The sequence below is a fragment of the Opisthocomus hoazin genome, chromosome 16, assembly GCF_030867145.1.
Source record: "Opisthocomus hoazin isolate bOpiHoa1 chromosome 16, bOpiHoa1.hap1, whole genome shotgun sequence".
Taxonomy (NCBI): Eukaryota; Metazoa; Chordata; class Aves; order Opisthocomiformes; family Opisthocomidae; genus Opisthocomus; species Opisthocomus hoazin.
The window spans coordinates 14756677-14781944 of record NC_134429.1 but is presented as its reverse complement, the minus strand read 5'-3'; the positions used below and the strand labels follow the sequence as shown (position 1 = coordinate 14781944).

Sequence of the window (25268 nt, the reverse complement as noted above, 5' to 3'; positions counted from 1 at the left end):
CAACCCTTTCACCACAGTGGTATTTATCACAACGAGAAGCAAGCAGTTCTCTCTAAATAGAAATAAGAAAGGCTGAGAGGAGCAGACTTCATCCCTAAGACCACCACAGAAGAGGGCACAGCTGCAGCTCACCCTCTCGCTCCTTTTCCTTTTCTTCTTTCTTGCTTTTTTTGGTGGAGGATTTGCTCTGCGTTGCTGGCTGCCCAGAGCCCGATGCTGCAGGAGCAGAGGTGGAAGAGGTGCTCGACGACCCAGAGGATGAAGCCACAGACAGCACTTTGCTGCCACACAGAGCACAAGACAGTAGCTGCAGGAGAACCGGCGACACTCCCTCGTCTACCAGGAAGCTGACTTGAAGGAGGAAATAGAGAACCGCTGCAGAGAGAAGAAGAATGTCTTTGAAGTCTGAATCAGGAAAAGGCAAGCAAAGAAAAAACCCAGCCCAAAAGAAAAAAAACCTCTGAATGTGACAAAGGCCATCCCATAAACTCAAAGCAGCTTCCTGTCCCTAAACTACACAAACATAACATCTGGGTACCCAGGGTAAATAAAGGGTTTCATCCCAAGTTACACACTGGAACAACGGCAGTGCAAGCAAGAGAACACAGATCTCCTATTCCTGCTCTTCCAAGTTCTCCATTACACCATATTGTGTATTTTAGCTAAGGAACAGATGCAATTAGAGCATGGTGATAACTGGTACTGGAAACAGTTCAGTCCTGCTCAAAACTCTCAGCTGTGTCCCCGTATCTTCTTCTCTGCTGAGCTTCCCCATCTGAGAAGTCCTGATGCAAACCAAGACACACAATGCATCCCCTCTGTTCCCTCAAATACTCTCAGAGAAAGAACTCACAGTCATCTTTAATGCAGAATTTCTGCCAGTTCACTGTTCGTTGTGTGGCAATCTCTGCACAAGCCTTTAAATGTTCCATCTGAAAGGCACAACGGGACAGGATTAAACATCGTGTCAGTATTTCTATCACTGACATTTCACATAAAGGCAACACACGCTTTTTCCTGGTACAGTGGTACCCTTTTCCTTACCAAGCTGATCAATGTATCGTACTGCAGGGCAGAGCCTGAACTTGCTGTGACCACACTGGCACGAAGGAAAATGCCTTGCTCTTCTAGGAGCTTTTTAATTCCACGAACATGAGAGTCCAACGTGTGAAGGTCTCTGAGCTGGCGGTATTTATCCTTTGATCCACAGATAAAGAGCAAAAGCTTGCGGACTTGGCGGCGCACGAACGGAGTCTGCTGGATCATCAGGTACTAGACAAAGAAAAGCCTACAACGTCAGCACTGTGAACTCACCAGTAGGCAACCTGCGCCAACAGAAATATGATGTGTTTTCTTACAAAAAGAAAAGGTACGGGAGATGCATTAAGAATCTGTCAGCTTTAAGGTACTGTAAAGTCACTGCAAATGCAAGTCACAGGCAGAAGAAACACTGCACAGCAACACGGCAGCATCATGAGCTGTGCAATTATGAAACCGCTTCTAAAAACCATTCTTTCTCATCCATGACCTCAAATAAACAGCTAGTCAAGCCTAATTCAGAAATCCTTCCCCAAACTTTTGCAAATGTAAGCTAACTTGTTATCTCAAGTAGGATGCTATACAACCAAAGGAACTGAAAAGATATGCTCCAAACATCTTGCTGATCTCCTATTTAAGTACTAAGTACCAACAGCCGAGCACGGTGGCACACTGTACCATCTCAGAGTAGGTTTTCTATTTGAGTTTTCTGGCAGCACTGATTTAAAGGAAACAATAATAATCTTATTTTTCACATATGCTTTCCTATAGATTCCCGTTAAACAGGAATGAAACAAAGCCAACAATTCACCTTCTTTCAAGGGGGATTACAAATCAGAGACGGATCCGAGATCAGTTCTGCAAAAGCTCATCTCTCCCCTGAAACTAACATTACTGGAATTTTTTTGTTAAAACCCGTCGGTGTATCACGTTCTCACCTACCTCAGACAAAAAGTAAAACCAGGAGTGATCAAAGATGGGAGGTGGGATGCGGGAGTTTGTGTCTGCAATCTTCTTGATCTGATAGGGCAGCCGCAGCACCATCTCTGTCAGGAGCTGAGTGTAGGCCTCAAAAACATCTGCAGCATGACCCTGAAAGCAAGAGCAATCAATCAGGCACTGGCACCGAACGGTCCTAGTGCAGTGTCATTACAAGCTACAGGGTATATTTATTCATTTTCTAAAAACAAAACTCCTCTGCACCTTTGCAGCCAGAAGAACGGCTCCCAACTGATAAATAAAAAAAGCCAACAAACCTGCATGAGGACTTCAACTAGATGGTAATTATTAGGATGCAGTAAGCTAGTCTGTATTAATAAGGCATTTTAATATACGAGTTTTCAACTTAGGAGGCATTCTTGCATTGAACTAGGCCTTTTTCACTGCACCTGTACATATATCAACCCCCCCCCCATCAGCATCTTCGCATAAAGGCACCACGGTGGCTGAACAAGTCTAGGATTTAGTGTGGAAATCCCCATCAACTGCTAGGCTTCCTTGCCACAATAAGTAGCGGTGGTTCGGAAATTCTGCCTGCCAAACAAAAGGAGTCACACGATGGAGTAGCTTCCCTTCAGAAAGATTAACACTTCAACCAGAAACTGTGACAGCAGCTCCACAGAACTGCATCGACGGATACAGTGAGCCCGGGTGCTCTGTCAGAGAACCTGGAGCAATCCTAGTTGTAACTACATGCTAAGGGAACGGATTTGAATTGCACTACTAAGGGAAAACCAGTTCTGCAAAGATGCTTTTACTTCCTTCTGTGCAGCAGCCTTCTAATGCAGGTTGTGTAAAGCTGACAGCGTAGGGTAGGACTCACCTTCACGTACTGGCGGAGGAAAAAAGGGCTCATGTCGGGTGGAGAAGATGTAGTGTGAGGTTTCAGGAGCTGGCTGGTGGCTACGGGCTCCTCGTCATTCTGCTGGCTTTTCCAGTACTCTAGCAAAGACTTGAGCACGTGCAGACAGTAGTCAACAGCACCAGAGCTCAACAATGCAGCAGCAGTGGCACTAGAGATGAGGGAGGACGACTGAAACAAAGAGGAGATGGGTTACTAAAGCACCTGAGAACCACCGAGTGGGAAGAGCAGTGGAGGCTGTGAGAATCAGGCAGCAGCTGCTGACAGTATGGCTAAGAGAGCAGGTTTTCATGAAACTTTACAGGCAGCTTTTAAGTTTGGGGTTTGTCTGAGGCTGGGGTTTTTGGGTTTTTTTTGTGTTTATGAAAAGCAACTCAAATATTTACAGAGACTCTTTTGAACAAGCGCTTAGTAAAGGAAAACAAATAAAATCTCCTCTTAAGTCTAATCTCCCCTCGACACATGTGCCAGAGGCCACTCTGCTATGGATTAGACGACTAGGGCTTTTTCTCCTTCTTTTTTTCCCCCCCCTCCTCTTTTTTTTTTTTTTTTTTTTTTTTAAAGTTGGGATTTCTATTTGTTTAGCTGGGATTTGGCCAGCTGGGGGTGAATTCTGGTAGAGAAAGAGTCCCTGTTGCAGATGCCGCTCAGAGGCTCTGCTCCACCCAGGTATTGCTCCACCTGCATTCTGCAAGACGATGAGCTTTGATTTCTGTGGGAAGCTCAAGTGAATAACAAAGGCTGGAGAAAAAGCTACTGTAAATAAAACTATTAAAGCAGCCCTGTAAATCCAAACAAACCCCACAGCTCATAAGCTCATTAAAATTTGATGCAGTTCAGACTAAATTTTTTAACCTCTATGCTTTTTTATTAATCTCCTTCCCACCACACACACTGCTTTTTATGCCTTATTACTGTACCTTTTAGCAACAAATATCTAAGGAATCCTCTTAGCGACTTTTACGTTGACACAGCAGCATATTGCTTTCCAATAATCACATTACAAATCCTCTTTAACCCTTTCAGCACCAGTAAGATGCAAGGAAAAATCTGCCAGACCGTTTTAAATAACATCATTAATGTGCTGTCCTTAGCTCAGTCAGAAAACACGTGCAAAACAAGTAAATCCAGTTGTCTTTAACTGTCGGTTTCTGCCATTCTGAGTTTCAGCAAAGATCTTTTTCAGAAGTGTAAATTAGCATTACTGATTCCTCATCAATTTTTCGAAATCACTTTTAACTGGTTTTCAGTTTTAGACCAGCTATTTCAGTTAGCAGCTCTTAGACCACCTCTGATGAACAAAAGCCCCCCCAACCACATCATCCCACCGACAAAGCAATTTAAAGAACGTACCTCACAAATGGAAGACTTGGATCCTGACTTCGTTCTGGACATGAACACACTCAGCAGCCTCATTACCACCAAGTGCACTTCATTGACAGCAGAGCGTTCATTTTTCTTGGACACATCCTGCAAGGAGACAGCTTGCTTGCGTACTTACAGAGCTGAGCACAATGTCCTAAGCATCTAAATTTCAGCGCTCTGATCCTCATGAAGCATTTCTAATTTAAGCTCAAGCCAGTAGGACTAAAAAGGCAGCACAAGTACCTCAGTGTAAGGGCAGACAGTGGCCTGGATGCCAGAGAACAGTATTGCACAAATGAAAAGGTACATATGTCAATTATGCATCACTGATCATGCCTGTTTTAAGAGTTTAATTCAAGCGAAACAAATTTTCATGCTCACTTGGGGAACCAGTAAACAGTGAGAGGTACTGTCATTTTCTACCTTCTGTGAAGTGAGCCAAGGGAAATAAACTGCCTGAACACATCCATAAAGCTACGCATTTAATTCCTGCATGGGAAGAAGCCTAGTCTAGAAGGAGCAAACCAAAGAGTGTGCACTCATACCACAGCTCACCTTTTTGTCCATGCAAAGTTCTGCAATCAGCTGGGACAGAAGGTTATCTAAAGCTCCCTTATCTTTCTCATCATCTCCATCTAGGTCTGTTGTGAGCATCAGAATAACCTGGGAACAGAAGTCAGAGAATTCATAGAAGGCAGGTTCCATGTTTTCAGATAAACACAGATTATCTTTCACAAAACCCCTGAAGATTTCACCTTGATTAATTTATGTTCTTTTCCAAATTCTGCCCACACCATCACACCCTAATATGAGTGTTCAGTATAAACCGAAAAGACCCTCCCAAATACACTGGGGTTCCAGGATTTTAGCCCTTAGGCTCAGCAGCCAGCTAACACCACAGTGAGAAAGGGTACACAGCTAGGAAAAATCTACGGGTAAGGAATGCTGTGCAACCGATCAAACACTTCAGAGCTGGACTCACACACTGTGACTGGGCAGGAAAGAGAAAGGGAAAAGCGTGTGCGAACGGAAACCTGGCAGTTGTGGTAGTGATTAACTGTCTATGAAGGCTAACTCTTGTGCTCTCCTCAGTTACCTGCATATAGGGAATGGCCCGGACTCCTCCAACGTTCCTCAGCTGAGGTAAGTTTTGTAGCAGCCTCTCCAGCAACATCAGTCGGACCATGTGCAGCCTGGGAAGTCAGAAGCCACGAATCAGCCACGAAGGACTTCAAACACATCACAAGAAATACTAGGGCCAGCAGGATTATCAACAGAGCACCGCAGTTTACCACATAAATTCAGAGCATGAAGAAATCCTAAGGTCATCAAATCAGCACAGATGGGAGTGACATCAAAGTCAAACAATGTCAAAGATGCAGAGCAACTCTGACAACAGACATCATCCTTCACTTCAGAACCACGCTGCCTGGCGTGACTACTTGCAGAACTCAACTGTCTAGAAACAGATACTACAAACCAGTACCAAACTGCACTGTAGAAACAACTGAGCAGCTGTTCCCACAGAATGAAAAGCTACAGATCTTTCCCAAAGCGCTTCACACTCTTGCACATACTTTTTTCCTAATGCCAAATTTCACAAGCTCCCCAGCTGCAGATTTTAGTGATTCCTCTGTTTACTAGACTCAGGCAGGATTTTTAGATCACTTCGTACAGGCAGCAGTTTTGTGGGGCACACATTAGGTATGTGTCACCTGGTGAATGCACAGAGGGAGGCATTTTGCAACAGCAGCTTTCTCTATTCTATGCTTCCAACTTTTGATTTCCACTATCCAACAGAGCCACAAATCATGAATTTCAGCACCCATAGTTCCACTCGTCTATAAACAACAACACTGCTGACCATACGTGCTATTCTTGAAGAGGGTAAGAAAGCCCCTTGCCTGTTGCTGGTGTGGACGTCTCCCTCTGCCTCACCTTCCCCTTCTGAACCATCTCCCTCTTGCTGGCCTGTGGTAGTGCTGATAGCACCCGTGCTCGAGCTGATGCTGCCTGGTCCAACAGGGTGGCCCTCAGCTGTTGTGTCCCCATAAGCGCTACTACGACCAGACACTGAAAAAGAAAAAAAGGGAAAGCAAACATCAGCACAACTGAACATGCCTCTTGCCTGCTTCATCACAACTGACACAGCTGAACTGTACTTTGGAACTACGGTTCTCAGGAGACAGTCTCTTTGGTTATGTCCATAAAGCTAGAAGAGCATTATTTCTACCGATGCAGCTTAACACCCCTAGCTTTCTTTTGTTTGCCAGCCTCATCTCTGTGGCCCAAATTAAATTGGTTCCACAGCAGTAGTTTAAACCGAGTCAGAAGTGACAGGATGGGCAGCGCAGACATAATTTTTTTTATAAAAGTCTGTGATGAGTTTTACCACTGTATCAGTCCCAAGCAAAAAAGAGAGAAATGAACCCTATCCCATCCAAACTTATCCAGCAGTACAGCGAGTTCTTCCAGTCTTGCTCTAGGCTACTGCATTCTGTTATTACAGGCCAGCAAAAACTACCACAGACTCCACACTTCTAGAGAACTACAAAAAGTAAGCGAATATTCTGTCTGTACGGCACTTTGGCAGGAACCATAAAATGATGCATGGCATCACCTATTTGGAACGGAGATTTCTTCCTTGGCCGGGACTACCCACTCCCTCTCACTCTTGGTAAAGTCCTATTACAGCAGAAAACAGATGTACAGACACTGGTGCAGCAAGAGATACTTACCACTGTGCTCACCGGCCACAGAGTCCACCGCGCTGCCACCGCTCTCAGAGCCAACGCTCCCACCATGGTCTGCAGGTGAAGTCCGAAGAGTTGAGCCATCTGTTGCAGCTGTGCTGCCTTCATCATCGGACGCTGGAGCTAAGAGAATAAAGAGAGCTGTTACAAGTAAAAACACTGTCTTGACAGAACTTCAAAAGAAGAACATGCTATGAAAGAAAAGCCACCAATATTTGTCTTTGTTTTTTGTGCCAATTTTCAACTACAAATCAAAAGGGAACTTACAAGTGCCCATCAGTACATTTAAGACTGCTAAAAGCAGTGGAGGGGAAATACCAAGAAGGAAACCTTCTCATCAAATACACAATCCTGCAAGTTATTTGAAGGACATTGCCTGGTTGTCTATAAATGCAAAGGATATACAGTATATCATTTATTTTGTCTGCTTTGTTTTAGCAAGAGGACATAACTTCCGCAAAAGCCTAAAATGAAAGTCCATCAAAGCAGGAAAAGGCCATAAATAAGCTATCTAAAAATATATGAAGCCAACAGTAATAACTGTTTCTTCAAAACTGTATTTACAAACAAATTTTAAGTCATTACTTAGGTCAAAAATAAAACAAGCTCTGTTCCTCGCAGTGAACAGTTACCTGATGCTGTTGTATCTGACAGTGTTCCAGCATCAAGAGAAGAAGAGCTGGGTGCCTGGCCAGACAGTCCTAAGCTCTGAAGTCCAAGTGCACTACTGCTGCTCCCTGCAAGCAGAAAACAAATTATGAGTATCTTTCTATGAGAGAATTATGTTAACTCTGGCCTTCTCCATACATTTCATAGTTCTACTATCTTTGCTTTGGTGGTGGTGACATCAACAGCTTCTGCTCTGTTTTCTTCCCAGCCTCCTCATACTCTATCTACCTTTTTGACCGCAAATAATGCCTACATCTTACCTTGCTGATCTTGTTGCAGGCTCAGGGCAATAGCCAACTCCACCATCGTTTCATCATCTGCATCTGGAGGAATATCCAGCATAGGAGGGAATCCCTCTGCTCCAGCCAGAAGAGCCTCCAGGGGAGAAGGGTTCCCATTATTCACATTTTCAGAAGTCTCCAGAACCATAGATTCAGACTATGGAGAGGAAACACAGTGAGGGCTTTCACCAAACCACCACCAGCTAATGGAGCACTACAAACCGATTTATCATAACTAAATTAAACTCAAGTACCTAACGTACTTAAAAGGCTCCAAAGAGAAGCGCTCTGGACTCACCACCATCTCAAAGTCCCCATGATCAACTTCGCTTTGCTCCTGGCTTTCTTGTCGGATATGCTCGCCATTTGCTATCCCAGAACTCTGTAGCTTGTCTTCTGCATCGTCATCATCATCATCATCCTTATCTCCTGAGTTACAAAAGATTAATTCACAAATGCATGCTTTCCTCACATCATCAAGAACAAGGCAATCAATGCTGGTGAAAAATCTAAGCTGTCCTCGGTGTACCCTCAGTCACTAACAGATTCCATGACAACTACAATGCATGCCAATGCTAAAAACATATCTCGTGGATGGAGAGCCGATACTCTAATTTTGGTCTGCACACATCTTTGTGATCGATCTATAAGGGCTTGAAAATATGCACAGATATAGCAGGACAGTCTGCATTACTACCCCCTACACAGAATAGTCAGATTTCCCTAATGCTGAAATGGGAATATCTTGGAGAGATCTCCTCTTTGAATCCCAGAACATCAAAGAGGTGAATGTTTATAACAAACAGGTTTTTAGGGGGCAAGAGAGAAGAAAAGAAAGAAGACAGACTGGTTTCAGTCTTTTTTAGTCCCGATTTATAAGACTACTCCATTTTCCTGTCCTTTCTGACAAATAAAGTAGGTCATACTCATTTAAAGGCAAAGACAAATGGATCTTGCATACCCATAGGAGTATTGCTCCGAGGGGAGGATGGCAAGGTGACGTGTCTCCGCTTGTTCCTTGGTCTCAGCACTCTGATCAAAGCTTGTTTGCAAGAAAAGCTCACTGCAGGATCCTAGAGGGTTAATAGTTAATCATTACACTTCTTACGCTTTAAGTGCTTATTCACAGCATTTGGGAAGATAGCTAAAAATATGCTTATATGACTCTCTGTTGGTCATGATTCGCGTAAGACACATGTCACTGCCCAACTTCTAAACTCCCTGTTTCCCCCAGCAACAAAGCAATACTTACCATTCCACATGCAGCGCATCACAAACGTTACTAAAATCAAAGGGGAGAAATTTCTCCTCCATTCACTTCTGGCTCTCTGGTTTTGGCTGCCTGCCTCTATTTTGTATCCGTACTACTTATTATCATTCTACCTATATGTAATTCTCTTTGTATTACCACTGTGACATGCTGATGCAGAGCAGAGCAAGATTACATACTGGGCAAAGTAACATCTGCATGTAGATCTTCGATGCTGTATGGATACAATCCAGTTCACACGTGCAGTATCCATGGATAATATCCACCAAAGCATTGACTGTGGCTTCAACATGAGTGAGACCTAAGGATGAATAGAAGTAGGACTGTAATAAACTATATTTCCATTTCAGCACATAGAATGAGACACTGCAGGAAGCATCTTTTGTTTGTAGACTTCAATGCATAATGTTAGCACCACAAATACAGTGAAGTTTCAATCCAAAAGGAGCTCACACACCAGTCTCGTCTGCCGAATGGAATACTGTGCACCTCATACACCAGCACCACTGAATATCCTCTAACACCATCCATGAAGTCAAACGTGAATAAATCAGTCCCTTTTTACCAGCACAACACACACACTTTTGAACAAAAGCATTAGCGCAGATACAGCTTAGCAAGCATTCACTGCATCATTAACACCTTAAGCCTGGTTTGGAAGAAGTCATTTTCTCTGTTTACAAGCTTAAAACTGAATCCTTCAAAATGCACAAGCCTGATGATAGGACATGAAGAGCTAGCACACCTGGCAGGCAGGCAGGGGCAAGGAAGGCGTTTTTCGGTTTTGATGCATGTAGCTTCCAGAAGTGGTTGACCAGCTGGATAATAAATGTGCAGCCATCTCCTTCAGCGTGTTTCTGGGCCTCTTGCCCTTCTTCGCTCTCTGTACAGATCGAAAAACAGTCGTCAGACACGTGCAGGGGAAAGCATTAACAAGCAGGATAACACCAAGTTTACTTGAAATGGCTTTTATTAGAGGATCTGATATCCTCACTACAAGTGCTATCACATGCCTAACAAACGTGTCAATACAGTCCCTGTCACACTGAACCAGATACCCCAAGACATCTTGAATTATCACAACAGAAAGTTGAAGAAAATTGCAGACTTCTCTACCTGTTTCCAACTGTGGCAGCTTTGACTCTGTATAGTGGACTAGATTGTTGGGTCTCATAATAGCAATGGATCGAGCAGTGATGACCAGCCTCTGAAATATTTCAGGATCCAGGTCCTTTCCTTCTTTGGTTGAGGAACTCAAATACTGAATGGCTTTACTTAGCAATGCTTGATCCTGTAAAGTGAAAGGTAACATAGGCAAAGAAAAACAACAGACAGCAGCACAACAAAGCAACTGCAGGACAGATCCCGGGGAAATCCGGCACTTGCTGCTTTAAATCTTGGCCAGTGTCATCTAGGAAGGACAACTAATACTAAAAAGTCAACCTGTAACAGAAGAAATCTGGCTTGAGAACGGATCTCTATCTTCCTATAGCCCTAAGTCAGATGCCTGTGGAAACGGAAACCAGAGCTATGCAGTTTGCAAACAAACTTCACATGTTTTGAGATCCCAACTTGTCTAGATTAACCGACATTATTTCCCACCCAAATCTTCAAAAAAGCATTTTAAGTACCGAAGCCCTGATGAAACAAGTCAGGCAGCAGGATCTAAAGGAAAACTAGCCAGCAGGTTTACACTGCATGGAGGAAGGGCTTTCTAGGGCTGTGCTGCACCTCAGCCATAAACTGGCAAGTTACAGGAAACATTGAAATCCTTGCACCACGTTACCTTGTGGTTATGGTATGCTGAGCGGCTGGTGTGCAAGCTAGCCAAGAGGCTCTTGGTTTGCTGCTGGACGCTGGAAGGAGCTGGCATGGACAGCAGCATAGTAGCCAGCTCCTGAGCTGCCACCTTACTCTTCTCCTGCTCCCAAGAACAGACAAAATACATTCTTCAGTACATCGACTATTAAGGTGATCCATGAGTCCGATTTCTCAGCGTACCTGCAGCTCCCTCCCCTCCTTGCACTGTGAGTGCAAGTTTCTGCCTTCCTTCAGCACAGTTTTGACAGCCTCCTCAATTTATTATTTGGCATTTAAGGAACATTTCACATGTCTACACAAGAAAAGTCCTTTTGAGATTTATGGGCTTCTACCCTGCTGTTTTTGTAAATGAGGTCACTCTACAGCACAAAAATCCCACCAGCAATAAATGCAAATGCCAATTGTCATTCTAAACTAGTTTCAAATGCTTTTCGCTAAGTCAACTTTGAGATCAGTGCTCTGAGCAAAACCGATGCGGCTCTCTTCTGTATCAGGCCCCCAGGGCTGCAGGAGGTGCTGCTGATCTTGCCCCTCCTCCCCCATCTCTGAAAGCTCAAGAATGTATTCAGAAAGTTACTTGCCTTCTCGTTGACTGGTCCTACAGCAAAGCAGCTTTCCAGCGCTTCTAAAGAACTCACTACTAGCCTGAAGGGAGAAAGGAAAGCAGGCTTGAGTACAGCAACCCTTCTCTCTCCTTAGCACTTTGCTTTATGTGGGCTACAGTCATGAGTAGCTCAGAGACAGCTAACGAATGCCAAGTACAAAATCAAAGCATGATAAAACCTGCCACAGGCACCATGCATATCATTTCATTGTGTTACAGACCAGAGTTAAACCTGGCTCACGCTCACAGACAAACTTAGGACTGCTTTAATAATCCACAGCTGAAAGACAGGGGCTTTTCTCTACCAAAGAGGATAAAACATTTCCTTACGCAGCCTGCAGCAGGGATAACTTGGATTGTCTTGACAGTACCAATTCACCATGGCCCACAGACGTACATATGACTGCAGATCAAGGCTTGGTATGACACATGGGAAAAAGCGTAACCGACTTTTCTAAGGGAGCAAGATTCTACTCGCTTGCTATTTTCACACAGGTTGCTCTTTCCAATTTGGAGTTTCAGCACAAAATATTTGGGAGGAAAAGTAACTTGGAGCACCCGGTAGGACCCAAGTGAGAGATGCTGAAGTCCAAACTTTTGACAGTGGTAAGGCAGGCCAGTAAAATACTTGCCCCAAGGGAAAACCTTCTTTACAACTTGTGGCAAAGTGCTGAATCTCCCTTGCAGCACCACTTCATGCCTCGCGGTAGAACTATCTGAAATGCCATCTGACACACCAGAAAGAACAGTGCAAGAATACAGGAAAAAGGAGGGAAGAGAAAGCATTAAGGGGAGAAATAACAGCATAGGATTGGATACAAGGTAGAAAAAACAACAATTGTTTGGTCTGGTAGTGATAAATAACATTACATTCCCCTACCCGCCGCCACCCTCCATATACAGCTAGTAGGGGAATATAAGTGGGATAAAAAGACGCAAGGAGGGAACAAAGCGAAAAGAGGAGTCTGTCAAACAAGCAACAGTTATGCTGAATACAGCAAAAATCTGCAAACCACCTCATCTTTACATTTCGCTAAACCATCTGCCATGCAATGACCAGAATGTAAAGAAGCAAATGTCACTTGGAAAACAAAAAAAAAAAACAGTCAACAAAAGCCACAGCATGTGTTCTGTCTCTCTGACACACACTCATTCGTGCAGAGAAAAGGATGGCATACTAACCGGTCCAGGGTGGTTAGGGACTCAGTTTCAGAACTTTGGGGGAGCAAAGAAAAAGGAAAAAAAAAAAAAAAATGTGTAAAGCTCACAGAAAAACTCCCTAGAACACATTCTAAGCAAAAAGGCAAATTAAATGTGGAAATCAGGAAGCCGGGAGAGCGCTATATACAGTAAATCTAAGCATGGTTCTTTCTGTCTGGGCAGCAGACACTTGCCTAACAGCAAAACAAATAGAGAAGATCCAGGCCACCTAGCACAGAAAAGCCAAGCACATTGCTTAAAGCACCACTGAAGGTTCAATTTGAGGTACAGACACCAAACTTCTGATAGGAAAGCTGCCTTTTGCCTGCCATTAGTTGTTCCTACTCAGGAGGCCCTTTATAACCGTGCTGCATTCTTTAACACTTAAGTAAAAATAAAAAGAACAGTTTCTTTGGTTCCCAGTTTTTCGAATATAATCCCACCGCTTCGCAAAAGCAGAAAGCACATCTGTGCAGAGAGGGACATCTTGTGGAGATGTCACAGCAGAGGAGGGAAGGAAAGAGAAATCAAGCACAGGAAAAAATCCCATGGGAACTATTAGACAAAATATTAAAGGATGGCCAAACAGGTCCTTCAACTGGGCATAACCACTACTTCAAGCCCTGAACCTTTACCTCAGAATGTCAGTAAGACAAAATTAACCACCATTTACTCAGACTCAAGCAGCGTATCCCTTAAAATGCTCCTATTTCAGCAGTGCTAGTTCCTCTCTGATCTCTTTCCCTCCCACCCTTGCTAGCTCGCCAGGCTTTCCACAACCCTATGGCACAGACTGTAAGAGCTCAGAGAAAAAACACGGGCTGGATATTAAAAAAAAAAAAAGGTTCTATTTCTTTTGCTAAACACATGCCCAGCTCACCCTTGTGATCTGACTCTCAGTCGGGATATTGCAGGGGGAGACCTAACACTTTCTCCACCACAGTAGTCAACCTTGAGACATACGGGGTACAGGGTACGTCGGTGGGAACCACTCGCCTAAAACCAGGTCACACACAAAGTCCTCTTCAAAACTGAACTTAACTTGGAACTAGATGATCTTTAAGGTCCCTTCCAACTCTTACCATTCTGTGACTCAGAGAGGTCTAACCTTTGTGAGCTCTAGAGAATGAAAAAGGGCCAGCCTGAAATGAGAGCATGTACCAAGAAGGCAGAAATCTCTTTTAGCTCTTCAACACTGCTGTAATAAATAAATTTAGCAAAATGAAGCATGCGCATACATCTATTCATTTACTCCACCTGATAAATCAAGCATGAGCACAAAGCCCTCCTTAGAAGACAATCACTGACTTGTCAGTTGTTTTGTGTGGCAGTGGGAACAACTCACTAACTCCCTCAAGTTCTCCCAGTTCAGAAAGGCAGACAAGCGTACCAGGTTCCCTTCTAGAGCAACTACCCATTTTCAAGAAGAAATAAAAGAAAGACTGCAGAAATACCTCTCCAGGACAGTCCCACTGGCAGCAGCAGGGGTAGCCAATTCCGTGTCTCCAGTGCCATTCCCTTGATTCAGATTTGGGGGACAAACATTGCTCACTGAAGCAGATGGGAAATCTTCGGGGGGCTCATCAGGCCACCCGAACTGCTCTTTGGTTTTGCCATATATTTTTATGGAATCCATCATTGTGACTCCAGCAGGATCCACGGAAGCCCCAACTGCAGTGACGAGAGGAATTTCTTAAAAACCAACAAAATTGTTCCTTCTGAATGCAAACAAGCATAGCCTCATAAGGCCAGGATAGCAATTATACTGTGTCATTAATGTACACCCACTCTGACAGTTTCATCTCCTTTCCAAGGACACTTTCCTTCTCTATTACCTCAAGACAAAATTACTGAGCTGAGCTATTGCACATTCACCCACTGCAGCAAGAAACCGGGCCATAAATCAAGTTATTAAATGTTCAGGATCCACCCCCTGACCTGTTTCTGTAGTCAGGTCACACAAACAGGTGTGGAAACGCTCCCTAGTACGAGGTGAAGCACAGCAGCTTCAACACACCCAGGCAAAACCAACAGGTAGTCAAGGCACACAGTTAACAAAGACTTACTGAAGATGGTTAGTTTTTTGTCAGCCTGCAAGGCTTCCTCACGAGTGAAAGGGAAATCAAACCAACGAGCCCTGGTCATGTTCAGCTGCATGGTGCGGCCAAAGATCTCCAAGTACGAGGGCGCTCTCTCAATCGCTTGTGTGCCAATCTGGATCCGCATGCCTGTCATCACCATCGTGCTGTTATTGTTTGTCACTTCAATGGTGAAACCCCCAGGCTGTAGAAGTCAAAGCACAGCTCAGAAAGGGGAAGACAAAAATGCACTCCTAAGCCAAGAATCTGAAGTCTGCACATGGGGGCCTCCACTATTTACCTAACAGTATCACGGGATGTGTACAAGGTCATTGGAACAATGCAGACTTCCAAGAAAAGGCACGCTATCAATTCAGGCAGTAATGTCACCCAGAGGCCCAACAGAATCCCCAAATTGCCCCATTTACCTTTGTGTTGGCCACATACATGCCAGTGGAATTGAGCCGGTGCTTTATCTGCTGAGCATTGTAAACCTGCAGCAGGTCATTGCCTCCAAACTCCACATCTGTGAGCTGCTGGTTGTGTTCAAAGAAGTCAATAGGGAAGTTCACTTGGCTGGATGTGCGAGTTGCTAAAAGGGTAGAGAGATGTTTTTGACAAAATACATTCTGAACAGGCAAAGCTACAGTAAAAAAGCTGCAGAATGAGCTTGCCTCCTCTGGAAATGCCCAAGTGAGCCAGACAGCTATGTACTTTTATATACACCTATGGAAACATTTTACCCAGACTTAGCCAGTACTTAGCCCTGAGGGCAACTGGTAACTGCCAGAAGTGAACACCTGAAGTATCTATGCGATGCTGATCAGTCTTTCTATCTACATTTGCCACTGCTGCCTTACACAAGACATGTATGAGAAGTCCCTTACTAATAGCAGCTGCCTTGCGCTTGCGAACTGGCTTCATGATGCTGATGACGCTGCTCGGCTGAAGAGAGGGCTGTAGCCAGTAGGAGGTATTCTCAACATTGGCCATGTAGATCCTCAGGCTGCCGTCTTCGCACAGGAGGATCATAGTAGTCCTCTGCTGCTCATTGCAGGCTGTGTGACGGATGGCCACCATGTCCTGAATCTGCCAAGGTGAGCAATGCAAGTCAAGGGAAGGACCTGGCAACTGTTGCTTAGAGAAACAAACTCTCCTCATTAGAAAAGCTGCAAAGACTAGAGCTCTTGCTGACGGAACAACAGGAAACCACACTCGAAGGGCCAAAAGTACAGAAAATTGTGACTAACCTTTGCTTTGGCTGGCAAGGTTTTAATCTCCTGGATGAGAAAGGTGTCTGGCTTCACCATGACCACCAGTGGGACACCCATGGTTTGCTGAACACAGCACACCAAGCCAGGATGGTTCATCACCTCAGACCACTGACACAGCGCCGGGGAAGTCTTACTTCCACCATTTGAACTACAAGAGATGAAGAGCAGAATGACGTTAATTTAACAAGCAACACAAACGAAAACGCCCAAAACTCATCCGCGTTCAAATCAGTTAAAGCTTCATCCTCAGCAGGAATTCAAAGCGCTCCATTAATGAACAGCTAGGAACATCGGTGCCTCGTTTACAGATGAGACACCCAAGAGAGTCACCTGAGGGAGCAGAAAGCACAAGCATCCCAATTCACAGCCCTGACCTCTGCCCTGAAAACTTGAGGAAAGACATTTAGTAACATTTTATGCCCCAAACCAAGTAACTAATTTTAAAATGATTTTCAGCTATCTTATTATCTGAACAAACGCACAGTTCCTCATTTCAACATACCCAACGGCACTAAGCAAAGGCCAATGGAGGAAAATCTGTGTGACACTGCTCACTGGGGGGGGGGGGGGAAAAAGTTGCAAAAAGACTAAGCCAAACTCGACTGGGGCTAGGGAGCTCTTGGAACCTGACCCTTCTACAGAGCCTACTCACTACAGTGGCTTTGTGTCTGGCTAGCGAAGAGTCTGTGGCCTAAATGCCCAGCTCTGCTTGTCAGAATAGATGATAGAACAGCTTTTTTTCTTGCCACATGCATAGCATAAGAGATAGGTTTCCCTCAAGGGAGTCTAAAAATAAGCCTTAATATGCACAACACACAAGGTCCACTGCAGTATTGGTGCCGAAAGGAAACAAAGGCTTCCTGCTCTGCAGCCTCTGCGAGGGTGGGTAATCCCATCGGTTCCAGCTGCTGCACCAGTAGCAGCTCCGCACTGTGCAGCAAGACTGCTCTGAAGCCACCTTTCTGCTGTGAAATCCTAGCGGGAAGAAAAAATGCATACACGCCCCACTGCCAAAACAGACAGCTTTGGATTCACAGCATTCTGCAATTAGGGCAGAAGCACCATGAACAGTAGCAAGAAATCATCAGTCAAAAGATCTCCACTACGAGCTGTGGCCATTCAGAGCTGGGACGTTAAGAATAATTAGTAGTATTTGTAAATAATAAGCAAAAATGAAAAATTCAGGGGAGTCTTCTACGTGAGCCTCACCTCTTTATGTTAATCGGGAATAGCCGCTGCACTTCCAGATTGGCCCGGCTGATGGTGGCTGCAAAGGATTTGCCTTGACAGTAACTGAAGAACAACATCTGCAGCACGTGGGAGTAATACACTGACACACCACCTCCCGCTACCTGGCCGTTGCTGTCCTGTGGGATCAGAAATGATGACATTTAAGATAAACACACATCCTCCAGAACACTCAATCAGGCTTTTAAATTTCTCCTGGTGGAATTATTTCAAAAGTCTCTCCTCACCAGTGAGAGAACACAGCCGTAAACGACAATTTTTTAAGCTCAACTCCTTGGTGAACTCATCCATCAGATACTTCAAAGGCTTTTGCAGGGGATACTGAGATTGCATACCCGTAAGCTGCAGGCAGCGCCCTCAGCAACCGCATCTGTGTGCCTGAATGTTGTATGAAAATCTCACATGGAGCACTCCCCATGTTCCCAGCTCATAAAAGAGCTTTCCTGAGGGCGGCCTTCTCATCTATTGCCCTGTTTTGGAACAGGCTGGGGTAAAAACACTGAGTGAAACGTGGACAGATTTTAAGTCACCCGCAAGACTACAGAGGGAAGCAAAGGCTCACTCCACCTGTGCAGCCCCAGCAATGGTCAGTAACTTCATCCATTCTGGTTACTGCACCTTTGGACTGCTTTGCTCTGAGAACAGCACTGCTCTGAAGCCATCTCCCTGCTGAGAAATCCTGCTGGGCATGACTTCAGAGCCAGCCATGGAAAACATGCTCCATTTTCTAGATGAAAGGATCAAGGGGTTTAATTTTCACCCCCACCTCCTTTCACTGCAAGGATATTTCTCTCTTTAAAGGAGTGGAAAGCTCATTGATCTAGATCAGGGAGCTTAAAAGGAAAATAAAAAAAAGGGGGAAAAAAAGGAAACTTCTGCCATCAAATGTGAGACACAAACAAAAGCAAATGCCACTGCAGCCCATGCTACAAGAAAGGGAAGTCACCAGTACCTTCAGGTCCTCGTGATTGACTTCAAGCACATTGGTGACATAGAAAGGTCCATGCTGGGCACTACTCGCCTCCTCCATGAGCTGCGTATAGATGTACCCAGCCGAGGACATGATCACTATTATGTTCTTCCCCTCCTCGTTGAAAAGGAACGTGACATCCCTGATTTTGGAACTCGGCAGAAGGAAATAGAAAGTTGGACTCAAGGCATCTACAGAGAGATCGTAAATCTGTGGAAAAATTGAGGAAATAATTAACTACGATTCAAAACAGTGCAAATGGACAAGAGTTGAGACAAGGGAATACCTACGAGATGTTATACTTCATTTCTTTGATCTTTGAGTTCTTTGGTGTTGCTTTTTCTTATGGCAACAGTAGACAAAGACCACAAATTTATATTTCCAATTTATTTTTAACTAAGACTATTACCACATTCTTCCGCATGCAGCTCCACCAAGATCCAGACTCTAATGTCTGAAAGAGGACAACAACTCACCAGCAATAGCTTTTGACCAAACATACCTTCACAAAGTCTGCAGTCACAATAGCCAGCTCTGTTTGAGATCCTGGCAGCCACACGGCTTTAATGATGAAATTTCCAGTGGCTAGTTGAGGATGAAGGACCAAATGATCAGAGACTGATCCAGAGCTGCTGAATGTTAACACGTGGCAGTCCTTGAGTAATGAAAAAAAGAGGTCAAACATTAGAACAAAATGTTTATAAACATTTCAAGCCAAGACTGGAGTTAAAAACCATCATTCCTCTTTGTACCAATAATGATTCACAGAGTAAAAATCTAAAATTCCTGCATTTAAGATGAATGACATGAAATTTTGTAAAGAAAAAAAAAACACAACACAACCAAAACCACACAGAGTCCGACTGTTTCTTAGCTAAATAATAGATCTGTGGATTCTGCACTGTGAAAGCTGAATCTAAATTCGGGAGAATACAAGTGTCCTTGCAAAAACACTAGTTGTTACAGACTAGTTCTAACACACTAAGTCTCACATGACTAAACCTTGACTCCTGTATTAAAGTAACATTGGCCTGAATACAATAAGAAGCACTACTTTGAGACACTGTCTCATTTATTATATTATTCATACAGGTCCTGCTTCTTTGACTTCATATACCTAATAGGAAAGTGATTCATGAGCTAAGATTAGCGCCAGACTTTTGGAGCCAGCTCTGCGCTAGCTCCTCAGAGGAAAGAAATACAGTTGGTTTTGAGCTGATCTTTCCAACTGCCTAGAAAAGGGTTTGTCATGCACTTACTTTCAGTCCACACACAGCTAGGTAGTCCTCCTTGCAGGGATTTCCAGTCAGGCTCAGTACTGTAAATGGAACGGGTGCAGATGCAAGGCGAGTAAGGGTCAATTTTCTTTTGCTGGAGTCTGCTTGTTTCAGCAATGCTGAGAGCTGAAGGACTGTAATCTGCAGAATAAAATGAACTTAGTTACTCAGCTTTACAACGGAGGATAAAAAAGCATTTCAATTTCAGCTCTACGACTGTTTTCACTGTTTCCGCTGCAAGAACTCTTTTCTCTGAAGTAGGAGAGGTTTTTCTAAGCTATGCAATACTTTACAGAACACTCAGATCTGGGGACAGGCAACCTAAACCATATTCTGCTTGCTGTTCAGTGCTCTGAGGCTGTTTCATTTTCCTTTACATTACCTCCTCTACAGAGTTACAGAACTCACCTTGCCCTTTTCGTGACTCACAGCCAGGTGCTGCCGACGTCCATGCGGGGACGACAGCACACACATCGCCACTCGCCTCAGCACGTGAGCGCTGATCAGCTGCCGGATCGTCTGGCCCTGGTCACCACTGTAGTTCATGCGGACATTCTCAAAAGCACCTTCTTGAGAGCCAAGGGTTGGGACCTGAGTCATTAGTAAAAACATAGAAAAGCATATCACTGAAATTTTTCTGTTTACAAGTGATCCCCCCTACCCATAATCTAATCGTTCCTTTAGTACCGTACCATCAACTGATCTGTCATTTCTACTGACTTGTCCAACGTATGCAGCTCATTGAGAGCCTGCTGTGCGCGACTGCTGCTCCCCATGGCCGACGCTTGCTGGAAGTTGATCTGAATGGCATCCATCAGGAAATTCAGCATCTCCAGCACCAGCGGTGCAAAGGAGAAGTTGGCCTACAAGAAACGGATATGACAAGTGAGGCACAAGATGCTCCTGCTGGAAGTCTTCACAAAAGCTGCATGTCAACCGGTTTTTAAGGTCTGATGCCGCTTTTATGATCCCTCTTATCATAAAGAGCAGCATAAAAATCAAGCAACTTGGCTGATAACCAACATAGTCTGCCTAAAATCCTCATCATGAATCATCTTCTTTTAAGCTAGTAGATAATTATACCTGGGACTGCAATTCCTCTCGACAGCCCTCAACATTTCTACACAGGCTGCTCTTCTTGGGTTTTTCTTCGTCAGTGCCCTTCCCCTCACTGATGGTGACCTTGGCTTTCTCAGCAGGAGAGGTGCTTGCGTGCCGAATGACGCTCTCGGGCACTCTGGGCTCACTCTGGAAGGCGGATTCTTTCATGGTAGAGCTCATACCACTGCTGGGAGTTCTCTTCACCAAAGCCTGGGAATGACAGAGTAATGCTAAAAGCCCAAACCAGACTCAATTTTGCCTCCAACAAAATGAATACAGATTGTAACAGCAGCAAGATTAACGTAATTTTAAAGAAATAGAGGGCAATTCTCTTTGACAATACCTTACATGCCACTCTCCACCCACGTATTAGAAAAACCTCCATATTTAAGATAAAGTTACTTTGTTTGCTGCTAGGGGAAAATATGGGAAAGGTGGTATCTGACTGCTGTGTAGCTTGAGCTAACCTGCAAATTCTGTAAAGGTAGGTCCAAACCCCAGTAGTCACTAGTACAGAGATTCGTCAATGCACTTATTTGGTGCAAAAAAATAGATCACCAGGTAAGCTGTAAATTAAGAGGGTTCATTCTAAAGCCAAGGCCTTCAAGTCTTAGTACTGTTACTTGCTCGTATCACGATGTAACTTACTGCAGAACAGAAACCTCCACAAAAGACTTTAAAAACTGAAGAAAGCACAGCATGTATGTTGACATGAAAGACACTTTACCAGGCAACTGCCATCTTCCTTGGCTCCACAGTCACAGAAGAATGATCCGTATTTGGCATAAGAAATCTCATGATCCTTGTGACAAACTTTAGCACAAACTGTGCAAACACCAACCCCATCAACCATCTTGCAAGTGTGACAGTGATACCTGCACAAAACAAGCCAGAGGAGTTATAAAATACAATGCTTCAGGAAGGCCTTCAGACTGCATTTGTTTCCTTCTCCATGGCCAGAAATATCAGACTGAAATTCTGAACACAAGTTTGAGACTCTTACCAATGCTGATTCATGAATTCTTTCTGTGTGATGGTGAAGGTACAGAGTTTATTACAAAGAGAATCTTCATCCTGTCAAGAAGAAAGTTGTTTCAGGAAGGTGTTACAACTGCAGCTACAGTAAAGGCATCTGGTACAGAATACATTCCTCAGACACTAAATGTGCATTTTAAGAATAGCAAGTTTTAGCACCACCTAGCTAAGAGAAGGCGGCTGGTATCAAACCACATAGAAAAAGAGGAGATGGCGACACTTTATAACAACTTGAAAGAGTGAATCAAGAAAATAACACAGTATATTGGGATGACAAATTATAAAGAATGCATTAATAGCAGCTTTTTTTTAATGAATGACATATATTCTCTTCCAGATGTGGCAACTAGGGTTCTTCACTCAGTCTTACATTACGAATAACAACAACAACAAATCTTAATTTATAACCTGTGTAACTCTGATTTGGAAGCTGCAAAATAAACCTTCCTCTCATCTGCAGCATCCGCTGTGACTGTTGCCTACCGAATCTTCGGCCTGAGAGTCCTCCTCCTCCACTGCCAACTCTTCCACCCAGTCTGAATCCACCTCAATGGCCCGTTCCTCTCCATCGACAGAGAGATGGCTTGGTCCTTGGCCGCTGGTCTGGCTCAGCGCATTAGTGACATCGGCCAGGTAAGAGACAATATGGCACGTACACTCCAGGATAGTCACGTGCTATAAAGTCGAGATGAATGAAAACGAGAAGCAATACTTAGATCCCATAATAGTTGCTATATAACAGTCCCCTGACCAAATTGCTTTATAACTCCCACTATGCAACCAAAACAGGACAGCTGATACAGCTCCTGTCCTAGATTTATTCCTGCAAGTTAAGCAACAGCCACATGTCTTACCTTCCCTTGCATGACGTTTGCATTCATTTTTTCTACCACATTCTTTTGAGACAGGTATTTCTTGCTGTAACACAGAACAGTGGAGAAGGTCGTTACACCTAACAGTCTTTGGGAAGTACAAACTCAGTTCTCACCAATAGATTCAAGCATCCAGTTTGCTTTAGATTAGCAACAGGAAACTTACAAACGCGGTAGTTAAGCCATCAAGAGTGGGCAGACAAAGAAAACACTGGGTTGTTCTTAACAGGGGGACACAGATCAGCCTCTCTCAGACACTTTATATTCCAAACAACAAAGAATAAAATAAAAAAAGCACTTATCAGCAAACATGAACTTCTGCCCTCAAACTACTAGGAAATTTTTTTATTTTTAAAAATCAGTCTGATGCAAATGAACAAACAGCAGTAGACAGCTCGCTCTTACCATCTGCCTAGCCAATCTACAGCAGCACCATGAAGCTGGAGGTGTCCCGCACCTTGTCCTGCACTCGCCAAAGTTGCCATCACAACCATCAGTTCAGGAAAGCCTGTGCCATCGCCATTGGCCAACATTTCTGCCGCCATTGGTATTAGAGTACTCAGCAGAACAGTGCACACGCCTTCTCCGACTTGGCTAATCAAAAAGAAGAAAGTTTCAGACACAGCAGGTCACCCACTGAAACACAGCTAAGCCCCATAGGGCAAGGGCACTGACACAGCAATGCCTTCAGGGCAAACAGCCACGACCGGATCACTTCATCTGAAAGCTAACAAGAGGTCATCAGCAACTCACAAGTAATTTGCACGTCCAGAGAACAAAAGAAATGAAGAGCACACAAAAAAAATGACAAAGGCTGTACTTCACCTGTTTTCCCGGACAATGTAAGTTGTTAAGAGTTGCAGCAGCTGCCTGTTCTCTTGCACAACATCCAGCTGATCAGAATCTTTGGGTGGGGACATGGTCATCCTGGTTAACCAGGCCTGGAGACGTACCGGCTCCACACAGGCCAGCTGAGCCAAAGAGCCACAAAGTCGCAACAGGCTGGGGTTGGGACTCTTCTCAGCTAGCAGAGAAAATCACTGGTGAGTGACAGATGCTACAATGAATGTGTTTGAAGATGGCTTTACAGTAAAAGTGTGAAGCTGTCACTCCACTTCCTTTTACAGCTTTTCTTTCAAGTATATTCACATCGCAGTCTAACATAAGAACAGTATAAAGTGGAGAAAGGCAGGACAGCAGGGATTCAACCATCACTTACTTAGCTGGAAGAGCTTGGTGAAGAATTTCAGCACCCTGTTACAGAACTTGGCTGAGAGGTTTTCATTAGCTGTCGCCATCATGATCTGGACCAGTTCTCCGCTATATGGAGGGGGGAAATTAAGTCAGCTTTGTAAAAGATGACCCATTCCCTTTTCTTCACTTGCACTTTTATCTGCCCTCATATTTAAGATTGGCAATAGTTTGTATCAACATTGCTCAGCAGCCAGGCCACAGGAATCGCTTCCAGACAAACAGCAAACTCTGCAGCTCAGACTAGGATTTGTAAATCTCATGAACTCCTGAGTAGCATTATCCATATTCTCCATGCATCAAGTCACAAAAGGGCCTGTTTTGGTTTCCAAACCAAAATTCAAGATTTTCTTGCCTGTTTTTCTCTTCCATGCTAACAAAGTACAGCCACCAGACTGCTTCGGTTTTGAACTGCTGCACAAGTAGAGAGCAAAACCAGTCAACAAAATCTTTCCTCTGTTTCACCCCCATCGCTTCAGAATGCTGTTGCTATGCTGTTTTCATCACGATCTGTCTTCAATTCAACCCACCTCCACCCTTAAAATTATCAGCCTTTTGCCCTGAGGAAGCACTGAGAGAACTTGGCAATTTGTAACTTGATCTGTAACTGCCTTCTAGGCCAGCATCTCTCAAAAACCTTATAATGCCTTGGACAAAACAATCATCTTGCAAGATTCCCCACTGATGATCACTATGAGGACTTGTTGAATATTTTATCTGGAGTAACAAAGACCTAGGTCCTCTCCCACACAGAAAGTCTTTTCACACTCTCCTGTGCTGCTTGAAGGGTGTCCTATCTTTACACGGTTTTGTATTTTCCTGTGCAATGGCATTAACATCGCTTAAGTGTTGACGGTGACAAGCTAAGAGAAAAAGGAAGAGAAATAAAGTTCTTGGGCTACAGCTTTCAGGCTGACTTCACCTTTCTGAAAAGAATTCCTCCATGGCTTTTCGGGCCTGGCTGCTCTCCAGCTGTTTCTCCAGATGCTGCAAACACTCCTCCAAGACGGACTCATCCAGGCCACTGAGGATCAAAAGATGCATATTAATTAAGAATATATATGAGCCATTTCAACGATTCTGAGAGCCAAGAAGCGATCAATTTTGCTAATACAATTCTAACAAACTTTCCACTAGCTGAGAGCAGCTCTCCTTCCAAGAGACAGGAGAAAAATAACTGATGAATAAACATACATGAACAGCAACAAATCCAGCAGACAATCAGAAAAAAAAGTAGCACATGACGCTGCAGGCAAGTTACACAGTCAGAAACCTAGAGAAATCTAGACCTTTCAGACTC

The 25268-nt window shown here is 44.0% G+C and overlaps 1 protein-coding gene across 6 annotated transcripts in view; it reads right to left on the bottom strand.

Annotated features, from left to right (window-relative positions):
• The window catches only part of UBR4 (ubiquitin protein ligase E3 component n-recognin 4), an 81777-nt gene that overhangs the window by 35456 nt on the left and 21053 nt on the right, over nt 1-25268 (bottom strand). For 2 of the 6 annotated variants that reach the window (XM_075437495.1, XM_075437489.1), the window contains exons 30-69: nt 24891-24992; nt 23937-24037; nt 23543-23741; nt 23123-23311; nt 22700-22763; nt 22329-22520; nt 21814-21884; nt 21538-21685; nt 20793-21020; nt 20402-20572; nt 20118-20300; nt 19692-19850; nt 18935-19087; nt 18415-18642; nt 17424-17581; nt 16191-16362; nt 15828-16029; nt 15369-15532; nt 14929-15145; nt 14317-14533; nt 12845-12877; nt 11640-11703; nt 11024-11158; nt 10354-10528; nt 9983-10120; nt 9417-9538; nt 8929-9040; nt 8266-8396; nt 7947-8124; nt 7650-7754; nt 7003-7158; nt 6169-6337; nt 5361-5457; nt 4820-4927; nt 4253-4369; nt 2861-3070; nt 1981-2130; nt 1045-1272; nt 854-932; nt 133-375 (exon numbers count right to left, since the gene is read on the bottom strand). In XM_075437495.1, the coding sequence (XP_075293610.1) occupies nt 133-375; nt 854-932; nt 1045-1272; nt 1981-2130; nt 2861-3070; nt 4253-4369; nt 4820-4927; nt 5361-5457; nt 6169-6337; nt 7003-7158; nt 7650-7754; nt 7947-8124; nt 8266-8396; nt 8929-9040; nt 9417-9538; nt 9983-10120; nt 10354-10528; nt 11024-11158; nt 11640-11703; nt 12845-12877; nt 14317-14533; nt 14929-15145; nt 15369-15532; nt 15828-16029; nt 16191-16362; nt 17424-17581; nt 18415-18642; nt 18935-19087; nt 19692-19850; nt 20118-20300; nt 20402-20572; nt 20793-21020; nt 21538-21685; nt 21814-21884; nt 22329-22520; nt 22700-22763; nt 23123-23311; nt 23543-23741; nt 23937-24037; nt 24891-24992 (6068 nt within the window). The remainder of the gene's footprint in view (nt 1-132; nt 376-853; nt 933-1044; nt 1273-1980; nt 2131-2860; nt 3071-4252; nt 4370-4819; nt 4928-5360; nt 5458-6168; nt 6338-7002; nt 7159-7649; nt 7755-7946; nt 8125-8265; nt 8397-8928; nt 9041-9416; nt 9539-9982; nt 10121-10353; nt 10529-11023; nt 11159-11639; nt 11704-12844; nt 12878-14316; nt 14534-14928; nt 15146-15368; nt 15533-15827; nt 16030-16190; nt 16363-17423; nt 17582-18414; nt 18643-18934; nt 19088-19691; nt 19851-20117; nt 20301-20401; nt 20573-20792; nt 21021-21537; nt 21686-21813; nt 21885-22328; nt 22521-22699; nt 22764-23122; nt 23312-23542; nt 23742-23936; nt 24038-24890; nt 24993-25268) is intronic. The other 4 variants (XM_075437490.1, XM_075437491.1, XM_075437492.1 and 1 more) reach the window with 4 other exon arrangements.